This window comes from Tenrec ecaudatus (genome assembly GCF_050624435.1).
Source record: "Tenrec ecaudatus isolate mTenEca1 chromosome 2 unlocalized genomic scaffold, mTenEca1.hap1 SUPER_2_unloc_2, whole genome shotgun sequence".
NCBI classification, from domain to species: Eukaryota; Metazoa; Chordata; class Mammalia; order Afrosoricida; family Tenrecidae; genus Tenrec; species Tenrec ecaudatus.
In genome coordinates, this window is record NW_027457578.1 from 2,032,569 (window position 1) to 2,054,213 (window position 21,645).

Consider the following 21,645-nt stretch of genomic DNA (forward strand, 5'->3'; position numbering starts at 1 on the left):
ATTCCACCCTTGAGCACTGAAGACTATCCGTTCTCTTCTGACAGGACTGTGGGTCTCTTGGGAAAGCACCGCTGCAGTCTAAAGATGCCATTGCTATGGGTTCTCCTGTGCCTGGTGACAGTTCCCCAAGGCGAGGGTCTGAGACATCAATGGGGAATCTATAGGGATGATTGTGACTACGAGTGACTGAAAGAGAACAATTATCTTCATTTACAGGCCTCCTCTCCCAAGTGCAGCTTCAGGACTCAGGCCAAGGACTGGTGAAACCCTCCCAGAAGCTGTCCCCCACGTGTACTGTCTCTGGTTTCTCCATCACAAGCAGTGATTACAGCTGGAACTCGATCCGCCAGAACCTTGGGGAAGGGCTGCAGTGGATGGAAGAGATATATTACAATGGTGGTACATATTATAACCCGTCCTTCCCAAGCCGACTCTCCATCACCAGAGACACATCGAAGAACCAGTTCTCCCTGCAGCTGAGCTCCCTGACTACTGAGGACATGGCCTTGTATTACTGTGCAAGGGGCACAGTGAGGTGAAGCCAGTATGAGCCCCAAACACAAACCTCCCCTGCAGGGAAGACATTGAGCAGCAGGGGGCGCGCAGGACCCACTGAGCACAGACACACAGCCCTAGACAGGCACAGATGGATGACAGGGATTTCCTGTTGGAACTAAGGCTTCCTTTCATGTGTCTCTGACGCCCCAAGGACAGGTTATAATAATAATAATCTTCTTCTTCTTCTTCCTCCTCCTCCTCCTCCTCCTCCTCCTCCTCCTCCTTCTCCTCCTCTAAATTTTCTCCTCGCTGCAGACTTTGAAGGAGGGACTAACATTCTCTGCTTGCAAAACAAATTAATTTGATTCTGAGCCTTCATGATCATCCTATCTGACCTGTTTCCTTCTTGAGAAACAGAGTATCACAGCATTTTCATCCTGTTACTCAAAATCTGATGACAATGAAATACAGGCAGGTACAGATTCATGCGTGTAATGCATGGTTTTAACAGTCCTGAGCTCATTGCTCTACTGCAGCCCAGGGTCAGGTGTCTCACAAGGTGTCTCTCTGCATCGCTCCCTCTGCACTGTGGGTCGTGATTGACTATTCTTCTCTGAGAAAATAATTTCGGTGACTCTGGGGCCTAAACTTGTGATATTTCCTTAGTGATGCAGCAAGCATCACCATTGGCTCCCTTGATGCAGAAACAAGGGTTCTAGGCACAGAAGGGTCCCTGACACTGGGAACAGGTGAATTGAATGACCTGCCTGGTCGGTGGAGTCATTCGTCAGGTCATTCACCGGAGTCACGATGAAGGGAACTCACAGTTGAAGGACAGCTTTGATTCCAAAAAACAGCAATTGTGTCCCAAGTGGATGAAATCACAGACTAATAGCTCAGAATGCTCTTTAGAATTGAGAACAGGGAAGATTTCACACACATTTTGCACATGTGTTCAGGAGGACCACTCTGTGTAGAGTGTCAGCAAGATGGAGAAATACCCTGAATTAGATGCGCACCCAGAGTGGCTGCAAAAAGGGTCTCAAAGTTAGGATCAAGAGGGGATGGTTCAAACTTACAAGTTTATGTATTTGTTCTATAGTATACACAGCCATTATCCGCAAAACTGACTCAAAAGCACTTAACAACTTGTCTGATGAAGTGAGGTGCAGAAAATTTGAGTTTAATTTTGGTCAGCCAGTTGTAATTACCAAAAAGATATATATTATTCTAGTTTTAAAAATTCAGAAACTGTTAAAATTATAACATTTAAAATTAAATAAATATATCATTCCTAATTAATTTACAATTACATGGCTATTAAACAATCCGGGGAAAGAGTAATAAATAAATAATAAATGATATATACAAATAAAGATCATGTAAATATCCACTTTCCCAGGTAGTGTAGTGATTTTACATTTGGTATGCTAATGGCTAGGTTGGCAGTTGAAAACCACTAGCCAGCTCAAAGGAGAAAGTTGAGACTCTAAAACAATTTACAAGTACTGGAAATCATACAATCCAAATCCATGGAGGGGAAAGTATGAGAGCTTGAATTGTGACATTCTGGTGTGCAGAAGACTGTGGCGACAGTGGAAGCTCAAAATCCACTTACAGGAGCTACACAGGGAATAAGCTTCTTGTGATTTCCCTCTAATCATACTTGAAAAATGGGAATAACCTGGTGATCAGAGTATTGTCTATAGAAGATTAAAATGATAAATCTGACTTGAATGGTTAAAAACGTATCATTTGATATCGTTTTTTGATATAATCTGTGCTTGTCTGGTTTTTAATATTTCTCTGTGTTTTTTCCATATAGAAGTTATTGTTTTATTTTGTCATTGTTGGTAGCCTTTTTGACTCCTTGTTATGTCTCTATGTTTTTCAATTTATGAAAGCATAATGGGTGAAACTACAGAGCCAATAACTAGAATAAGGGTTCCTGGGTCTATGGCATGGTAGGTGGGGAATAAAGGGGAATTGATATAAAGGAGTTCAGGAAGGCAGGAAATACTTTGAAATTGATTGTGATAGTGATTGTTCAACACTGCTTGATATGATTGAACTATAGAGTGGTATGATGAATGGATTAGGTCCTAATAAAATCTTTTAAAAATGTTAAGAGATCTTAATTCTTGAATAAATGTTTTAAAATATTTTTATTCCAATACTTAAAAATAATTTTTATAACATTATGTTGTACATGAAAAAAGAAATCTAACATTGATATATTATATTACATATTTCATAATAAAATTTTCAATTAAAAAAAGATTTACAGGGTCTTAATCTCTTAGGAGCAGTTATACTATGTCCTAGAGGGTTACTATGGCTAAGAATTCATTTGGTTTTTGTTGGTTATGAATATCGAATTTCTTAATTTGTAACCTATTTTTGGTAGTTATCTCCATTAGTTTGTTTTCTATGTAATCTGTGTCTTGTTTGATCATTTTTAATAACCTTATCAGGAACTGCTATATTTTGCCATTATCCTGGCATCCATCGAATTTCCGATTTGCTTTTATTTTAATTATGTTATATTTTTCTGTGACATCATTTATTATATTATTTATAATATCTTTATTAACTTATTAAGGGTTTTCATTTCAGTTCAGTTCATATATGTATTTTATGGTTTGTGTTTCAATTTAAAAGGTAGATTTATAAGAATAAACTTATTATTCCTTCCAGTTGTATTTTCCCTTCTTTTGTAGTGTAAGGTCGTCCCAACAGCAAATTTCTGTTAAACCAATGTCTGAGATCACCAGCAAAAGCAAAGCTTACACACAGACATTGGATGCAGCAGCAGTTTGCTCACACAGGGAAGAACAGAGCCGGCTCATCATCAGGAGTGGGCACCGTCCCCACAACCAGCGGTTTCACTCTGGGACCTGGGCAGGGATGGTGGTTTGCACACATCAATTCTTTGTGCTGCAGTTGAGGAACTGTACTCTCTTCATCAGAGCAGGTCTTCTCTCAGCACCCATTAAGGGCAACCAGCGATATCTTGCAGTTCTTCTCTGGCACCTTGCAGGGAAGAGTTGGAAGCAACATGTGAGGAAGATCATGGCTGGTCGTCTATCGGCATCTAGCAAGGCAGATCAGAGCAGGTCTTCTGTCAGCATCGTGCAAGGCTGATGGAAGCATCTTGAAAGGAAGATCAGGGCAGGTCTTCTCGCTGCACCTGTTAATGGCAACAAGGGATATCTTGCAAGGCACACAAGAGCAGTTCTTCTCTGGTAACTTGCAGGGAAGAGCTGGAGCAACTTGCGAGCAATATCATGACTGGTCATCTATTGGTATCTTGCAAGGCAGATCAGGGAAGATCATAGTAGGCCTTCTTTGAGCACCGTTAAGATATATGAAAGACATCTTGAAAGACAGCTTAGAGCAGGTTCTCCCGGCATCTTGCAAGGAAGATTAGCGGCCTGTTACTAGGATCACCATAGTAGGTCTTCTCTCACCATCATGTATGGCGGAGTGAAAGCATCATTCAAGGAAGATGTGGCCAGGTCTTCTCCCAGCATCTCGAAAGAGAGTTCACAGGAAGTTCCCCGAGCATCTTGCAAGGAAGATTAGCGACGTCTTATTAGGAGCACCATATTAGATCTTCTGTCACCATCTTGCATGGCAGATCGACTGGATTTTTCAAGGAAGATCTGGGCAGGTTTTCCTCCATCATCTTGATAGATAGATCAGCAATTTTGCAAGGCAGATCAGAGCAGGTCTTCTATCAGCATTTTGCAGGGAAGATCAGTGGCGTTTTCAAGGAAGGGTACATCACAGTGATCCCATCTCACAAGTAAGATCCTATCATCTCTGAGTTAGGGAGTGGTACGGGGAATAATTTTCAGAGAGGGTACTGTGCGTAATAGCTTTGCAGGTCATCTCATGCAGCAGCTGCTTCTAGGTCTATATTATTGGCATGTTGTGCCTACCACCGGATTATGCTCTGTCTTTTGCACCACCTGAGTTTCTGTGTATGCCTGCCGGTTAGGGCCCTGCATGGTCATCAGTCATCTGTTTTACTCAGGTTTACACAACACACACACACTCACACAGGAGTTAACATTTAGACTTGCACAGCAAGAAAATCACAAGTGTCTTTAAATAACATTCTTCAATGTAAAAATCTGATTATAAAATTAATAATGAAAGAAAATCCTGAAACGTGAGAAATGAAACAAGGCCCAGAATTATTGCAGCCTAGGAGGAGGTGAATTTGTTAGCCATTGAGTAGCCTGAGGTGGTTGACAGCCAGTGCAGCTCTTATGAGCAGCTTCAATTTGAGAAACATTTGTAAATTGGCACATCAGAAGGTTCCACAGTGTTTGCCTGACCTAGGCCACTGGTTGACTCACTTCCAAGGTGTTTGGTAAATCCTACGCTACACAGAGACTCTTGTATGATGTGCTAGCACACGCACACACTCACACACACACAGACTCACAGCAGTCATCATTTGCACACACCCAACAAGAACATCTGTCAGTATCTTTAAAATACATTATTCTATATATAAACCCAATGTTAAAATTTAACAGTTACAAAAATCAGATAACGGATTTCAGCAATGAAAGATGGACTCATACTATCCCGCAATAAGATGAGTTGAAGTTTTTAACCAGAGAGGAGCCAAGTCTGGTCGACCGCATGCCGACCTCCTTATGAGCAGGGTGAGTTTGACAAACATGCGTATATAAGCACATGAGAAGTCACCCCAGTGTTTGCCTGGCCTAGACCACTGGTGACAGACTGTCGGGGTGTTTGGTAAAACCCATGCTACGCAAGCAGCCGTATATGATGTGCAAGCACACACAGACACACACACACACACACATTCAGGGCCACCCAAACATGTCTCTCTAAGGGTGTAGCATTCTGCGTATGCCAGGGTCTTGATGTACAATTATCAAATATAGATAAAAGTCCCATTTTTCCTACAAATCTTTTGAAGCAAACACAAGATGAGAAAAAAGTGTTGTGAACCCTATGCCTACCTATCCAAATTTTTCCAGAGAGGAGGAGGAAGAATTATTTCACCCACATATGCGACTCCTGATGGCTGAACTGTGTTCAGACCTTTTGAAGGCAGAGAGGGATGTGCATATATGGACGTCTCCGTCAGGTTTCCCTCAGCATCTTACAAGGATGATCAGTAGTCACATCCAAGGGAGATCAGACTAGATATGCCATCTTGCCAAGCAGATCAGTGATGTCTTGCAAGGTTGATTGGCACAGGTCTTCTATCAGCATCTTCTATGGAGACTCTGCAATATCTTGGTAGGTAGATTAGACCAGGTCTCCTCCCAGCATCTTGCAAGGAATATCTGGCACATCTTGGCAAGAAAGACGAGAGAAGCTCTCCTATCAGCATCTTCCAAGGAAGATCAGCAGCATTTTGCAAGGAAGACCAGAGCAGGTCTTCTATATGGCAAACATGATGATCCACATGTGCAAGGAAGATCCGAGCACGTCTTCCATCACCATCTTGCAAGGCAGATCACGTCGTCCATCACCATCTTGCAAGGCAGACCTGTTGCAAGAAGATCGCAACAGGTCCTATCTCGGCACGATTTAAGGAAGACGGGGGATATTTTGCGTGGAATATCACACCACGTCATCTATCAGCGTGTTCCAAGGAAGATCGGCGACATCTTGCAGGGCAGATCAGAACAGGTCTTCTGTCAGCGTCTTGCAAGGCAGATCAAAAAAAATCTTGCCAGAAAGATCATGGCGGGTCTTCCCTCAGCACCTCGAAAGGAAGGCCAGGGGTTACTTGCAAGGAAGATCAGAGCAGATCTTGTATCAGCATCTTGCAAGGAAGATCAGCAATATCTTGCATGGCAGATCAGAAGGCCAGGCACATCTTGCAAGGAAGATCAGAAAGATGTTGCATGACAGATCAGAAGCCCAGGCATATCTTGCAAGGAAGATCAGAGCAAGTGTTGTATCCGCCTCTTGGTAAGAAGATCGGTAAAATCTGGCGTGGCAGATCAGAGCAGGTCTTCTGTCAGCATCTTGCAAGACAGGTCAACAAAATCTTGCCAGAAAGATCAGAGCGGGTTTTCCCTCAGCATCTCTAAAGGAAGTCCAGGAATAACTTGCATGGAAGATCAGAGCAGGTCTTGTCTCAGCACCTGTTAAGGGCGGCCAGAGATATCTTGCCAGGCAGTTCACAGCAGTTTTTCATGGGCAACCTGCAGGGAAGAGCTGCAGCAACTTGGGAGGAATATCATGTCTGGTCTTCTATCAGCATCTTGCAGGGCAGATCAGGGAAGATCAGAGTAGGCCTTCTACAAGCACCCTTAAGAAATATGAAGGTCATCTTGAAAGACAATTCAGAGCAGCTTCTTCCGGCATCTTGCAAGGGAGATCATGGCAAGTCTTCTATCAGTATCTTGCAAGGCAGATCAGGGAAGATCAGAGTAGGACTTCTTTCAGCACCATTAAGAAATATGAAAGACATCTCGAAAGAGAGTTCAGAGGAAGTTCTCCCAGCATCTTGCAAGGAAGATTAGCGACCTCTTACTAGGAACACCATATTAGGTCTTTTGTCACTATCCTGCATGGCAGATCGACGGCATCTTTCAAGGAAGATCTGGGCAGGTCTTCTCCCAGCATCTTGTTAGATAGATCAGCAGTTTTGCAAGGCAGATCAGAGCAGGTCTTCTATCAGCATTTTGCAGGGAAGATCAGTGGCGTTTTCAAGGAAGGGCACATCAGATTGATCCCATCTCACAAGGAAGATCCTATCATCTGTGGGTTAGGGAGTGGTGCTGCAAACATTTTCCAGAAAGGGTACTGTGTGAAGTAGCTTTGCAGGTCATCTCATGCAGCAGCTGGTTCTAGGACTGTATTATCAGCACGTTGTGCCTACCATCAGATTTGGCTTTGTTTTTTGTTGTGTTTTTTTTTACCACCTGTATTTCTATGTCTGCCTGTCGGTACGGCCCTGCCTGGTCGTCAGTCATCTGTCTCACTCAGAATTACAGCATACAATCACACACACACACACACACACACACACACACACACACACACACCAGTTAACATTTGGAATTTCACGGCAAGATAATCGGCCAATTTCTTTAAATAACATTCTTCAACATAAAAATCTGATTTTATAATTAATAATTAAAGAAAATCCTGAGACATGTGAGATATGAAACCGACCCAGAATTATTGCACAGCAGGAGGAGGTGAATTTGTTAGCCATTGAGTCGCCTGAGTTGTTTGACAGCCTGCACTGCTCCTAGGAGCAGCACCAATTTGATAAAGACATGTAAATTGGCATATCAGAAGGTACCACAGTGTTTGCCTGACCTAGACTGACTTCCAAGGTGTTTGGTAAATCCTACGCTACACAAAGACTCTTTTGTGATGTGCAATCCCATGCACACACTCACACACATACACATGCACAGGAGTCAACATAGCGTACATCCAACAGGAACATCCAGCAGGATCTTTAAAAAACATTATTCTGCATATAAACCCGATGTTAAAATTAATAATTAAAAAATCATGAAACTTTTGAACAATGAAAGAGCACCCATAATATTCCGCAGTAAGAAGAGGTGAACTTTTTCACCAGAGAGGAGCCAGAGCAGGTCGACAGCATGCAGAACTCCTTATGAGCAGGGTGAGTTTGACAAACATATGTAAATAAGCACATGAGAATGTACCACATTGGTTGCATGACCTACACCACTGGTTGACAGACTCTTGAGGTGTTTGCTAAAACCCATGCTACGCAAACAACCCTGTATGATGTGCAAGCACACACACACATTAAGGGCCCCCCCACACATGTCTCTCTAAGGGCGTAGCATTCTGCTTATGCCAGGGTCTTGTTGTGCAATATTGAAATATTGATAAAAGTCCTATTTTTCCCACAAACCTTTTGAAGCAAACCGAAAAGAGTAAAAGGAGAAGTGAACCCTATCCATACATACCCAAAATTTTCCAGAGAGTAGGAGCGATAATTTTTCACCCACCCGTAGGCCTTCTGAAGCCTGAACTGGGCTCAGACACGTTGAAGAAGGAGATGCATGCGCACTTGGGAACATCTCCCTCAGGTTGCCCTCAGCATCTTACAAGGATGATCAGTAGCCACATCCAAGGGAGATCAGAGCAGGTCTGCTATCTTGCCACGCATATCATTGATGTCTTGCAAGGTTGATTAGTGCAGGTCTTCTATCAGCATCTTCTATGGAGAAACTGCAATATCTTGGTAGGTAGATTAGACCAGGTCTCCTCCCAGCATCTTGCAAGGAATATCAGTCACATTTGGCCAGGAAGACCAGGGAAGCTCTCCTATCAGCATTTTCCAAGGAAGATCAGCAGCATTTTGCAAGCAAGGTCAGCACAGGTCTTCTATATGGCAAACATGATGATCCACATCTGCAAGGAAGATCCGAGCACGTCTTCCATCACCTTCTTGCAAGGCAGATCAGAAGCGTGTTGCAAGAAGATTGGAACAAGTCTTATCTCAGCACGATTTAAGGAAGACGAGGGATATTTTGCATGGACTATCAAACCAGGTTATCTCTCAGCATCTTCCAATGAAGATCGGCGACATCTTGCAAGGCAAGTCAGAGCAGGTCTTCTGTCAGCATCTTACAAGGCAGATCAGCAAAATCTTGCCAGAAAGATCAGAGCGGGTCTTTCCTCAGCACAACTAAAGCAAGATTATGGATTCCTTGCGAGGAAGATCAGAGCAGGTCTTGTATCAGCATCTTGCAAGGAAAATCAGCAATATCTTGCATCGCAAATCAGAAGGCCAGGCACATCTTGCAAGGAAGTTCAGCAAAATGATGCATGAAAAATCAGAATCCCAGGCATATCTTGCAAGGAAGGTCCAAGCAAGTATTGCATCAGCATCTTGGTAAGAAATCTGCAAAATGTTGCATGGCAGATATTACTAGGTTTTCTATCAGCATCTAGCAAGGCAGATATGAAGCATCCTGAAAGGAAGATCAGAGCAGGTCTTCTCTCAGCACCTGTTAAGGAAGACCAGGGATATATTCCAAGGAAGATCAGCACAAACTTGCAAGGCAGAACAGAGCAGGTTGGTTCTGGCAACTTGCAGGGAACAGCTGCAACATTTTGCACGGTAAATCATGGCAGATCTTCTATCAGCATCTTGCAAGGCAGATCAGGGAATATCAGAATGGGCCTTCTCTCATCATCATTAAGAGATATCAGCGACATCTTGAAAAAGTGATCACAGTAGGTTCTTCCAGCATTTTGCAAAGAAGATTAGCGACCTGTTATGGAACACCATAGTAGGTCTTTTTTTTACCATCTTGAGTGCCAGATTGATGACGTATTTCAAGCCAGATCTGGGCAGGTCTTCTCCCACCATCTTGATAGATAGATCTGCAAAATTTTGCAAGGCAGATCAGAGCATGTCTTCTATCAGAATTTTGCAGGGAAATCAGTGGCGTTTTCAGGGAAGGGCACATCAGATTGATCCCACTCACAAAATAGATCCTCCCCTCTGTGCATTGGGAGTCGTGCTGGGAACAATTTTCTGGAAGAGTACTGCGCGAAAAAGCTTTCCAGGTCATCTCATGCAGCAGCTGCTTCTAGGTCTATATTATTGGCATGTTGTGCCTACCACCGGATTATGCTGTTTTTTCTTTGGACCATCTGAGTTTGTGTGTCTGCCTGTCAGTTATGCCCTGCCTGGCCATGACTCCTCTGTCTAACTCAGGTTTAGACCAGACACACATACACACACACCCACACACCCACACGGGTCAACATTTGGACTTGCACGACACGTTAATTGGCCAGTATTTTTAAATAACATTCTTCAAAATAAAAATCTGATTTTAAAAATAATTTTAAAATTAATGATCTTTCAACAAAGATCAGAGCGGGTCTCCTCACAGCATTTTCCAAGGAATATCTTCCACATCTTTGTAAGAATGACCAGAGCAGGTCTTCTAATAGCTTCTTTGAAGAAGATCAGCAGCATCTTGCACGAAATATCATTGCAGGTCTTCTATATTGCAAAGCAGATCAGCGACATCTTGGCAAGGAAGACCAGAGCAGGTCTTCTATCAGCACCCTTTAAGGAAGACCAGCGATATCTTGTAAGGAAGATCATTGCAGGTCTCAATCAATTTCTTGCAAGGAAGTTCAGCAAAATCTTGCAAGGTAGAGCAGAACAGGTCTCCTCTCACAATTTGCAAGGAAGACCAGCAACATCTTGCCAGGAAGATCAGAGCAGTCCTCTATCAGCATCTTCCAAAAAAGATCCGTGAAGCTCAGACCAGGTCTTCTATCAGCACCTTTTAAAAAGAGTATCAGCGACATATTGTAAGACAGATAAGAGAATGTTTTCCCACCATCTTGCAAGGAAACTTAATAACATCTTGCAAGAAATACTTTTGTCAGGTCTTCTGTCACCATCTTACAAGTCAGATAATCGATATCTTTCAAGGAAGATCTGGGCAGGTTTCCCCCCTGCATCTTGTAATTAAGATCAACATCTTGCAAGGCAGATCAGAGCAGGTCTCTGTCAGCATTTTGCAAGGAAGAAAATGGCCTATAAAGAATTGGGTATTTGAAGACCAAATTAACAATTTGAATGATTACATCAAAGACTTTATAGCAGTGTGTAGTATAAACACTTTCTTAGTATAACCAATTCATTAAGCTAGAGTGACATGATAACTGCAGCATTTCATTTCAACATTACAATTTTGAGGATGTCCACGGATTTTCCAGTATTTCCTCCATTTTCATATAGGCTAACTATGAGTCAGTGCTGAGGGTATGTAGGATTCTGGACCAATTCCATATCTCTTAACAACATGAACAGCCTAAAACACCTTGTCAATAACAGACATTTTATGATTCATAAATAGAATTCATGAATTATATAAAAAATTATTCTCACCACCAGAATGCAAATCTTCCTACACAATTCTTAGTATGTTAGACGCCTCTATTCTAATGTGAAAATACTATGACGGTCTCTTATTTAGCTCTATGTTATCTCCCTGGGCTTGTAGTTGAACCACACTTATGTCACACCTTGTAGTCATCTCAGCAACACCAACAACAGCATTCTAAAAGAAATGCCTTTTCCTTAAATGTCAGAGAATTTTACTAGAAAGTGAAACAAAACAAATACAAATGCAAACCCAAGAAGCTTAAAAGGAAGAATTTACCATAATTTTAAAAATTCTTTAAATCCTCCAAAATAAATACAACACAAGGTGTCAATTTCCCTCTTGAATAAATGTGAAATTAAACTTGGAACCCCCAATAACACAAAGAGTTACAATGTTTAGCAGCTAACTGAGAAGATGGTTCCTTTCTCCTCAGAGACACTTTAACAGATAGATCTGGTGACTAACTTTTGAAAAAAAATAACCTTTGAAAACACTATGAGGCACAATTCTCAGACAAACATGGGCCACTGTAAACTAAACACAACCAAATATCAAATGTTCTTGAACAGCTCTGGAAACTTAGAATATGAAGACTGTCTTTAACAAGCAAAAGATGTCCTGTGAGTTTGTCACTAGAACAACCAGGGGCAGCGAGATGAAGAGCCAGGACTCCACCATGACTTTCACTGTCTCCCTCTATCTCCAGGCAACAGCTGCCATGAACAACAGTGGGAAAATTCTATGGACAGCCGCTCCAGAGGGGCAATGGATGAAGCCTCATGTTGCAACATAACTCTGGATGGGAAGCTCCAAGATGCTGAGTGGGTCCCTGTGCTCATTCTGACGAATCTTCTCCAAAAGGAATCCTGACCCATGAAGGGTAAGCTAGCTGCATCTGGTCAGACCTTAGGGAAGGCCAAGTGGGTGGGTGACCTCCATTCTCTGAAATCTTCGCCCCCGCACCTTTAGTCACTGACTGTTATTGAATCAGTGCTTCCCCATGAGTGTCAGAGACTGTGCCCTTTACTAAAGAAGCAAGCCTCACTTTTAATCCCATCCCGCCACCATTACACCGTGTCAGAAATGTTTAGGAAAAAATTCTAGTCACACTACTCACCTTTTCAATTCACAGTTGTAGAGGCTTTCAAGGCTCAGATATCATTCTGGACCACTCTCTTGACTCAAGTAGGTGAGTACCAGAGGAATCCAAGATGGGAACGTGGGACGGTAGGCTGCTTCCTCCCAGGCTATGCAGAAGGATGAATCCAAGTTATGTAGGAAATATGGCAAGATGCTGTCTCATGTCTGGAGATGCACAAGTATGGTGAGGCCCTGGACCTGGCCAAATCTGCACAGCGTACAGAGAATCCACTTACATTTATACTGGGGGAAACCACACCCACCAGGATAGCACCTCCCACTTCTGGCTGCTGACAGAAAATCTCTTCATGGAGGTGATGGCATTACTTGTCACCTAGGCTGACATTATCGTAATCGTTAACCTTCTGAGAATCCTGGCCAAGCAAGCCGATAAAGAACCTAACCCATTACAAAAAACCGACTGTTCCATAAACCCAAGTGATTTCAATAACATTGAAGAACGTGAAAGGGAAGAGGGATGGGCAATACCCTTCCAAAAATGGCATCCAACCAGATGTGTTCAGTGTTGAGCTCTGAAGAAGAGTCCAGCACATTTTCTTAGTTTTTAAGTGTGTTTTGAAGGAATCATCACTAATTGGGGGGTTTTCCGTTTAATGTGTATTTTCTTATAAATTAGGTGGGTAGAATTCTGTGGCTTATGTTACGTAGCCTATCAGCCATAGGTTAAGCCTCTCTTATTCTGTTGCTTCTGGGGCAAGTTCCTTGTCTGCTTGGACTATCTGTGGGATTAACTTGCTTTAGATAGCACTGTGTATGTGTATGTGTGCTTCAACATTACCTTGGATCTAGGAGGTTCACTGTGTAGGGACTGCTGGTCCACAGAAGAACTCTGATCCAGGTCTCCTTTCTTGCTGTAGTCAGGTCCTACATCTCTCTTTTCAATTCTCTATAATGCTTTCAGAGATGAAAGGCTGTGCTGCTATACCACAGGATAATCCCTTTACCTTTATCCCAGAAAGCTTATGAAGGGAGTAAAGGATTTACCAAACAGCCTGAATCCCTTTACCATGGAATGTCTTCACACATGATACCATCACAACTGATCCATCAGAGTTTCATTTTATATCATCAACATAAAATAAATCAAGCCCAGTAACACTGTGTCCATTCCCCCTCATAGCCAATCATTGGACAGACTAGAATTGCTCCCTAGTTCCCTCAATGCTGTCCATAATAGGATCCCCAAACTACTGGCCCTATTGCATGTCCTACTATCAGGAAAACAGAAAAATCACCCACATCCCTGCAGGCAACTGAAAATGTTTTCATTATATACCATAATCCAGAATAAGAGTAAAAATATTCTCACTGCCATTGCATCAGAGCAGACTAATAACTATTTAGGACAAGGTAGAACTGCCCCTGTGAGTTTTTATGACTGTAATTCTTTCTGGGATTAGAAAAACCACATATTTCTCCTATAAAGTACACGTGGACCATTCCATTTCCACTCAAGAGGAAGTATCAGGTACTTTGATAAAAACTAAAATATGTCTTTATGGGAGCAAACTTCTCACCTTTCTCAATTGGAAACTTGGTGAGTTTGAAGCCACCATCTCTTGATTAATAGACCCACTGAGCATACTACTCGACCAGACTCTAAAACTGACATCATTACGTAATTACTACACTACAAAGAATTATGACCCCAGAAAGTTGATACAGATAATGAACCTCTGCATATAATTAAGATATTTAAACACAATGAGGGCCCCGAATAGGTACTGAGCTTTAAAAGAGATAGAGAGTGAGCAGTACATACCAATCTGTTTGCCCTGTTTATATTGAATACAGCAAGTAAATCCATATCTTCAAAATTCAATATAGATTACACCCAGTTCACCCCAAAAGTAGACTTGTATGCTTTCTGTTACACATGCTCATTATGAAAGAAATAAATACAACACTTGTAAGGCTTTCACAAACAGAAAGTCATTCTCTTCCCATAGGGGTGGGTAGAAAGTTACATTTTATGTGACTGGACCAATACATAGCATAATGAGAATTTTAGAACATATTGGGATTGTCAATGATTACATCTTGCTTGCATGCACAATAAGTGCCCATGGAAGCAGAAGTCAAGAGATCAAGTGAACCATGACAGTAGATAAATCTGCTTCAAAAGACATCTTGAAAGTGTTGAAAAGCACCCCGCCCCTTCTGCCAGATGCCCCTCCCCTTGCGCCGGCCGCCCCACCCCCAGCGCCAACTGTAACTTTCGCTCCCTTCAGCGCTGTCCTCTTGGAGCTCCGAGCTGCCTGAAGCCAGCGCAGCCACCGCCCTCTCGCCACCGTCATGATCATCTACCGGGACCTCATCAGCCGAGATGAGCTGTTCTCTGACGTGTACAAGATCTGGGAGATCACGGGCGGGCTGTGTCTGGAAGTGGAGGGTACCATGGTCCGCAGGGCCCAAGGCCACATCTATGACGCGCTCATCGGCGGCAACGCGTCCGCCGAAGGCCCCGAGGGCGACGGGCCCGAGCACAAGGTGGTCACCGACGTGGACATCGTCATGAACCATCACTTGCAGGAGACCAGCTTCACCAAGGAGGCCTACAAGAGGTACATCAAGGACTACATGAAATCCCTCAAAGGCAAGCTGGAGGAGCGGAAGCCGGAACGCATGAAGCCCTTTATGACCGGGGCTGCCGAGCAGATCAAGCACATCCTCGCCAATTTCAAGAAGTACCAGTTCTTTCAGGGCGAGAACACGATTCCCGACGGCATGGTGGCATTGCTGGACTACCGCGAGGGCGGCGGGACCCCGTACATGATCTTCTTCAAGGACGGCTTAGAGATGGAGAAGTGCTGACAGTGGGCAACGCACGACCGACCGCCCGACCCCCCCTCCTCCTAGCTGTCTGCGGTCCGCCCACACGACACCAGGACCGAGACAAACGGAACTGATGCCATCATGAGCTCTGCGTCGACTTGTGACCTTGACTTGGAGCGGTGACCTTGATTTTTTGGAGCAGAGGCTTTTTTTTAAAGAAAAAAACACACAAAATGTCGTGTAGGTTGTCTAAAAATAAAATGCATTTAAACAAAACTAAAATAAAGAGTTGGAAATGCAACAAAAAAAAAGTGTTGAAAAGCAAAGATGTTACATTGAGGATTTTAAAGTATGCCTGCAGAAGCCTTGGAATTTTCTGATTCTTTCTTTTTCCTCAAACCATTTTGAGAACTAATCCAGATAACACATCATTCAATAGTTGTATCTTGTCATGCAAATGACTATCAGTTTCAAACATTTTCTTTTGGCTTATATTTCTTTTTTGTTTGTTTGTTTTTGCTTAAATTTCTTGATAGCAACTCCTCATTATCTCCCACCAGGAACCCTTAATGTAGCTATAGTTTCTATAGAGTCACCCACACTGGGTTCTATATACCAAATATGTATAGAAAGATCCATAACAGACTCAGAAGGCTGCCAACAATAACAACAACAGTAAAGAAATAAACTCAATTTGGAAACCAAAACCAGAAAGTATTAAAAAACAAGATTAAGGTGAAAGTGTATCAATAGGGAGATCAAATAACAAGTTTTTAACTTTCAAGTCAGATTTTTTATTTCAATCTGCTATAATCATCTCTCTAATACTCTGTCTGATAACCAGGTTATTCCCATCCCTTATTTATGGTCAGAGAGAAATCACCAGAAGCTTATTCCTTGTGTAGAACCCGCAAATGTATTTGGCCTTCAAATGTCATCCACAGCCTTCTCAAAATCAGAGTTAAAAAATTAAACTCTGATACAATTCTCTCCTTAGATTTGAATGTGACTATTGGCAATCCTTTGATCAGCATGTTGGTGTTCTTCTCCATGTGGACTTAGTTGACGTTACACTGAGATGACTGCTTGTTTAAAAACAAAGCTTAAGACCCCAGACACCATTCTTTCTGAGAGCAAGATACCATCTCATTTCTTCACCACACTTTGCTGTAGCACCCACACCTGTGGTTCCTTCAAAAGGGCACATACTGATCAGGGCAATGTCATAAGAACTAATTGTTCTTAGATTGAGCTAGGGTTAAGTGTGACCCCCACATCCACCCCTAACTCTGTGTTTTCTATTCACCTCTTCTCACCTTCCAGATTTTTTTTACTTTAATGCAGATAACTTTATCAATCATCCCCTTGGAGCATATGATTCTTCTGCTTGTAGTGTCATTGATTTAGGGCATGTAATATATTTAAAACACAATTGAGAAAAGGAAATTAAAGAAGTGTGCAAACAGTATTTTCAATTTCCTGTGACCAAGGAATGTGAAAGTTATACATTCTTCAGTGCATAGAAAGGAAGACTGAAGAAGAATCAAAGTGTTAGAATATAGTAATGGCAGAAAACATTGACAGCACCATGGACTGCCGAAAGTGAAGACAAATCATTCTCAAGGACCAACACCTTGAGTTTCCGGGTAAGGCCATTTGTTATGAGAACTTAGTGCTTATTCTGCTCCCTCATTCCTTGTGTACTTTGAGAAAGTGCATACAAGCTTACTAACACATGTCCTAGCTAACAGATAAAATAAAAGACCGTGCAGGGCATCCATCAGGGTGACATCCAACCAGAGGTGTTAGTCCTTTACTGGATAAAGGGTTGGTATTCCAACCTACATTTGTGACATGGTTTATCACATAAGCTCACCCTGGTGAACTTATACAAATGGAAGACAATATCCATAATATATAAGAAAAATTAACACCCTTCTATTGGCTCTATATTCACTCACATCTCCCATGTACGACTGAGAAGATCTCTTCTCTAGGACTTCCAATGCGCTAAATATCAATGGTAGCAGTCTCATCTTCTTTGCTAGAGTAATTTGGGATCACAGACCAACAAATAAGCCTTCACACAACAAGGGCTTCAAATTTACAAGGTAGCATGATTGCCAATCTACTGAGTATCACGGCCTGACCAAGCTGACACAGAGAAGACGCACCTCAGGGAAATGAGATTTGCATCAGGGAAAGCATGCCAGAGACCAACTGCAAAGGCAGTGAAGGCAAAAAGATAGAGGGTGAACAAGACCTCAGAATTATGACACCCTGATTATGGTGAGTAAGGCATGGTGAATGTGCTCTGGAATGTCATTCAAACAATGCAAAGCAGACCTGTGTTCAAGCGCTGTCTTTCTGTTTGGAGCCCAGAGTATAACTGTTGATACGACCCCACACAGACCCCTCTCATGGAGTTCATTCAGCACCCTAGGTAGCTGCCCCTTTCATGGTTTCTCAGGCTGTAAACATATCATTGTCCTTCCCAGTGAAGTAACTGGTAGGAGTAGCACACAGACCATGTCCTTAGCTATCAAACGTTTCTGTCAAAGCACCACTAGGGCTAAATTCCCTACTCCACTGGGGTTACCAAAGAAGCATCATGATATAGCTGCCCAAGCACTGAGATGCACTGTGCAACCAGTGACACAACAATAAGGCATCACTGGTGGGAAAGATATGCAAAGCTAAGCTTCAAACATGGTGATATGGGAAATATAAAGAGGGTAACCAGTACATCCTCTCTGGATACCCATTTCTACTGAGTAGAGAAAATCTTCACAGATTCTGAATAGACATAGGAATACACTCATGCCAACTGTAGGACAACAACCAGAGATATAAATACCAGATGTGGTGCATATACATATATATATATATATATATATATATATATAATAAAGCTACTTAAGTATGGAAGTTTATTATTGTTGTGGCATATTACTTCAAATATAGGTAGTATGCAGGGTTGAGGGCTGTGTTGAGGTCATGTGGTGCTGGATCTTTGAGTTAGAGGAGAATAACAGATAACTAAATATTGTTGAGCGGAGATGAAGAAATCTTAATAGATGAGTAGGTACAGAGAATAGGATATATTAGCACAAGGGTAGGGTTTAAGCGATGTTATAATCATAAGTGGTCTTCTGACTAAGTATAATGTTTTTTTTATAAATTAGAAAAGGGAATTTCAAGAGGTATTCTAGTACTTGATTGTTTATGTGAAAGGGTGTCACTGAGAAAATGAGGGGTGTGTCTTGAGGTAGTGGTGAAGGTGGTATAGATAGAGTATATCTAGTAAGTAATCTAAAAGATTAACATATCAATTCCCTATATAGTATATGAAGAGCGCAACAGATCAATGTTACTGTGTTTATAAGAAAGTGACCCCCTTTTTTTGGGGGGGGGCGACACTCTGTTTAGCAGCTTTAAGCGTCAGTGTCACATGGGACATAGTGGAGAGGCATTGGGTTTCTGTGTCACACCAAATAGCCATCATCAATGCAGGGGTCCCAGAAAGGAAATGGAGGTCCAGTAGGAATGGAGGCTTGAGGTTTTAGTGGTGGGGAAGGGGCGCTTCTAATCAGGGGGAGGTCATTAAGAGGTAAATGGCAGCACTGGTTAGTTGCCAAGTTGAAGGACTTGCTGTTATATGAAGTTCTGGGTTATCTGGGCGGGGTGGGAGATTAAAGTTTTTTAAAAAGAGAATAAAAATAATATACATTATAGTTATATTCTGACTGAGATTGGTTGAGTTTGCTAAAAGAGTCTTTCAGGCAGCCATGTTTTCCCCTGAAATTCAATCATTTGAAAAGAGTTCTGAGTGGAGAATTTCCTCATCAAAAATATGTATTTAAACGTATGTCTTTTATCTCAGATAAATAAACTTCTTAACCTGATATTTTTGAACTAAGAGAAATGAGCAAATGTCAATAAATTACACACATACACAAAAACCTATACCTGGCATTCACCAGAACATAAAATGACTAAATGAAAAATATACAAATATCAGGAAACTCCCTGAATAAAAAAGATCTGTGATTTGTCCTTCAGGAGACTGGACCTTAATATTTTGAAAGTTTAGGTTGGAGAAACCCCAGGTGATAAAATGGCACCCTCCTCATTAAAAAATAAACTCAATTAACCATGAACTAAGAGGAAGTGAAGATACAAAAATGTTGGGCCGAGATCAGACCTAATAAATTGAAAACAAAATGAAGTCAGGATCTTGAAGGAGGAGTCAAGATTCCTGAGTATGCCCAGTTGGATAAGAAATCTTTCATTCCATTGGGGCTCCACTCAAGTTCCCCCTCAATGCAAGAGTATTTTGTTCTATTAAACTGGCATTTCATGATGCTCACCTTCCTGGCATAATCGCCAAAGACAAAGTTGGTGCATAAGCAAATGTGGTGAAGAAAGCTGAGGGTGCCTGATTATCAAAAGATATAGGGTCTGGGGTCTTAAAGGCTTGAAGGTAAAAAAGTGGCCATCTAGCTCAGAAGCAACAAAGCCTACATGGAAGGAGCACACCAGCCTGTGTGGTCCTGAGGTGTCAAAGGGATCAGGTATCAGGTATCCTCAGAACAAACAATCATATCATTGTGAATAAGGGGCTGTGCTGTGCGTAGTGGCGACCCAAAGTCCATCTGCAGGCAATTGGAGATTCCCTTACAGAAGGGCCGCAGGAATGAGATGAGCCAGTTAGGTTTCAATGTAGCAAAAATGAAACATACAACTTCCTTCTAGTTCCTAAATGCTTTCTACCCCGCAACTATCCTGATCCCAATTCTACCTTACAAATCTGGCTAGACAAAAGGATGTACACTGGTACAGTTCGGTACTGGAAACACAGGGAATCCAGGGTGGATGATACCTTCAGGACCAGTGCTACGAGCGGCAATACTGGGAGGGTGGAGGGAGGAAGGGGTGGAAAGGGAGAACCGATTGCAAGGATCTATATATAACCTCCTCCATGGGGGACAGACAACAGAAAAGTGGGTGAAAGGAGACGTTGGACAGTGTAAGATATGACAAAATAATTTTTAAATTATCGAGGGTTCAAGAGGGTGGGGGGAGTGGAGGTGGGGGAGATGAACTGATGCCAGTGGCTTAAGTGGAGAAAAAATGATTTGAGAATGATGAGGGCAATGCATGTACAGATGTGCTTTACGCGATTGATATATGTATGGGTTGTGATAAGAGTTGTATGATAAAATGATTAAAAACAAAACAAAAGAAATCTTTCATTCCAATTATCCAGTATTAGTCACTGTGATTACTGTTTGGGCATAAAAAGACTTAAACTGGTGCAAAGAAGATAAAAATTACTTTAGACATGGTAGTCAAGTGAAATATACAAGGCTGATTACTGTGACCCACTGGCTCAGAAGCACATGTCCAAGTCTGTTTTTTACCAGTAACAGTGCATTGGACATGCTATCAATCAGTAACCATGTTTTCTAGGATTAGCAGCCACATCATTTACATGGATCATGAAAAGTCATATTTTCTTCTTGGGAAAACAAAAGAAAACTCTTGTGTCCTAGATTGAGACCAGGCTGTCTGTGGGGTCTTTGACACCTTAAAGCATGTTGGACTTTGTTCTAGTTGATTGCTATAGACAAATTCATCACCTCAACATATATGGTGTTTTTGTACAGTGATTCACCTCCAGAATGCCCTTTCCTGGTACCACTAACAAAAATAGTACTTTGAGTTCATCCAGAAAGTAGCCTGTGTGATTCCAGCAGAAACTACATTGAAACACTACTAATTGGATCACAGAATTTCACAGTTACTTAAAAACGAGTTGATATTAACTTGTTATAAATACACATACCATATGACAGCTAGATCCCCACAAGTATTTATTCATATAAAAGTATATATGTTCAGAAAATAGTGGTACAGGATTATTAATATATTCTTTAATAAAATTTTAGAAAATAGTGTATAAAACATTACCAAATTCCTATATATTGGTGAGGTCATAAAAATATTTGTATATAAGTAAAATTAATGATCCATAAAATTTATGTTGCATCTATAGAAGTCAGCAGATGAGAAAATTGAGCGCACACACTACTAAAGAGTTATAAAGCTTTGTCATAATTCCTAATGCTTCTCTGCAATATGGGTTTTTCATATGTACAGTGAAGTTTTTGGATTCACTAAATCTGTTACTACATTCCTTACATTCCTAAATCTGTTACTATGTTCCTTACATTCATAAGTCTTCCCTTTACTTTGAGTTGTTATATGGTTAATGAGGTGTGAGTATTGA

General features: G+C 41.7%; 1 protein-coding gene across 1 annotated transcript; it reads left to right on the forward strand.

The window, feature by feature from the left end:
* The first annotated feature begins 14,873 nt into the window (after nucleotides 1-14,873).
* Nucleotides 14,874-15,392, forward strand: LOC142435855 (translationally-controlled tumor protein-like). The gene has a single exon (XM_075539931.1). The coding sequence runs from the start codon at nucleotides 14,874-14,876 to the stop codon at nucleotides 15,390-15,392; it is 519 nt and encodes a 172-aa protein (XP_075396046.1).
* Nucleotides 15,393-21,645: the final 6,253 nt, after the last annotated feature.

What these genes read in the sequence shown, in the direction of transcription:
- LOC142435855 (XM_075539931.1), top strand. Translation starts at nt 14,874, where the DNA reads ATGATCATCTACCGGGACCTCATCAGCCGAGATGAGCTGTTCTCTGAC.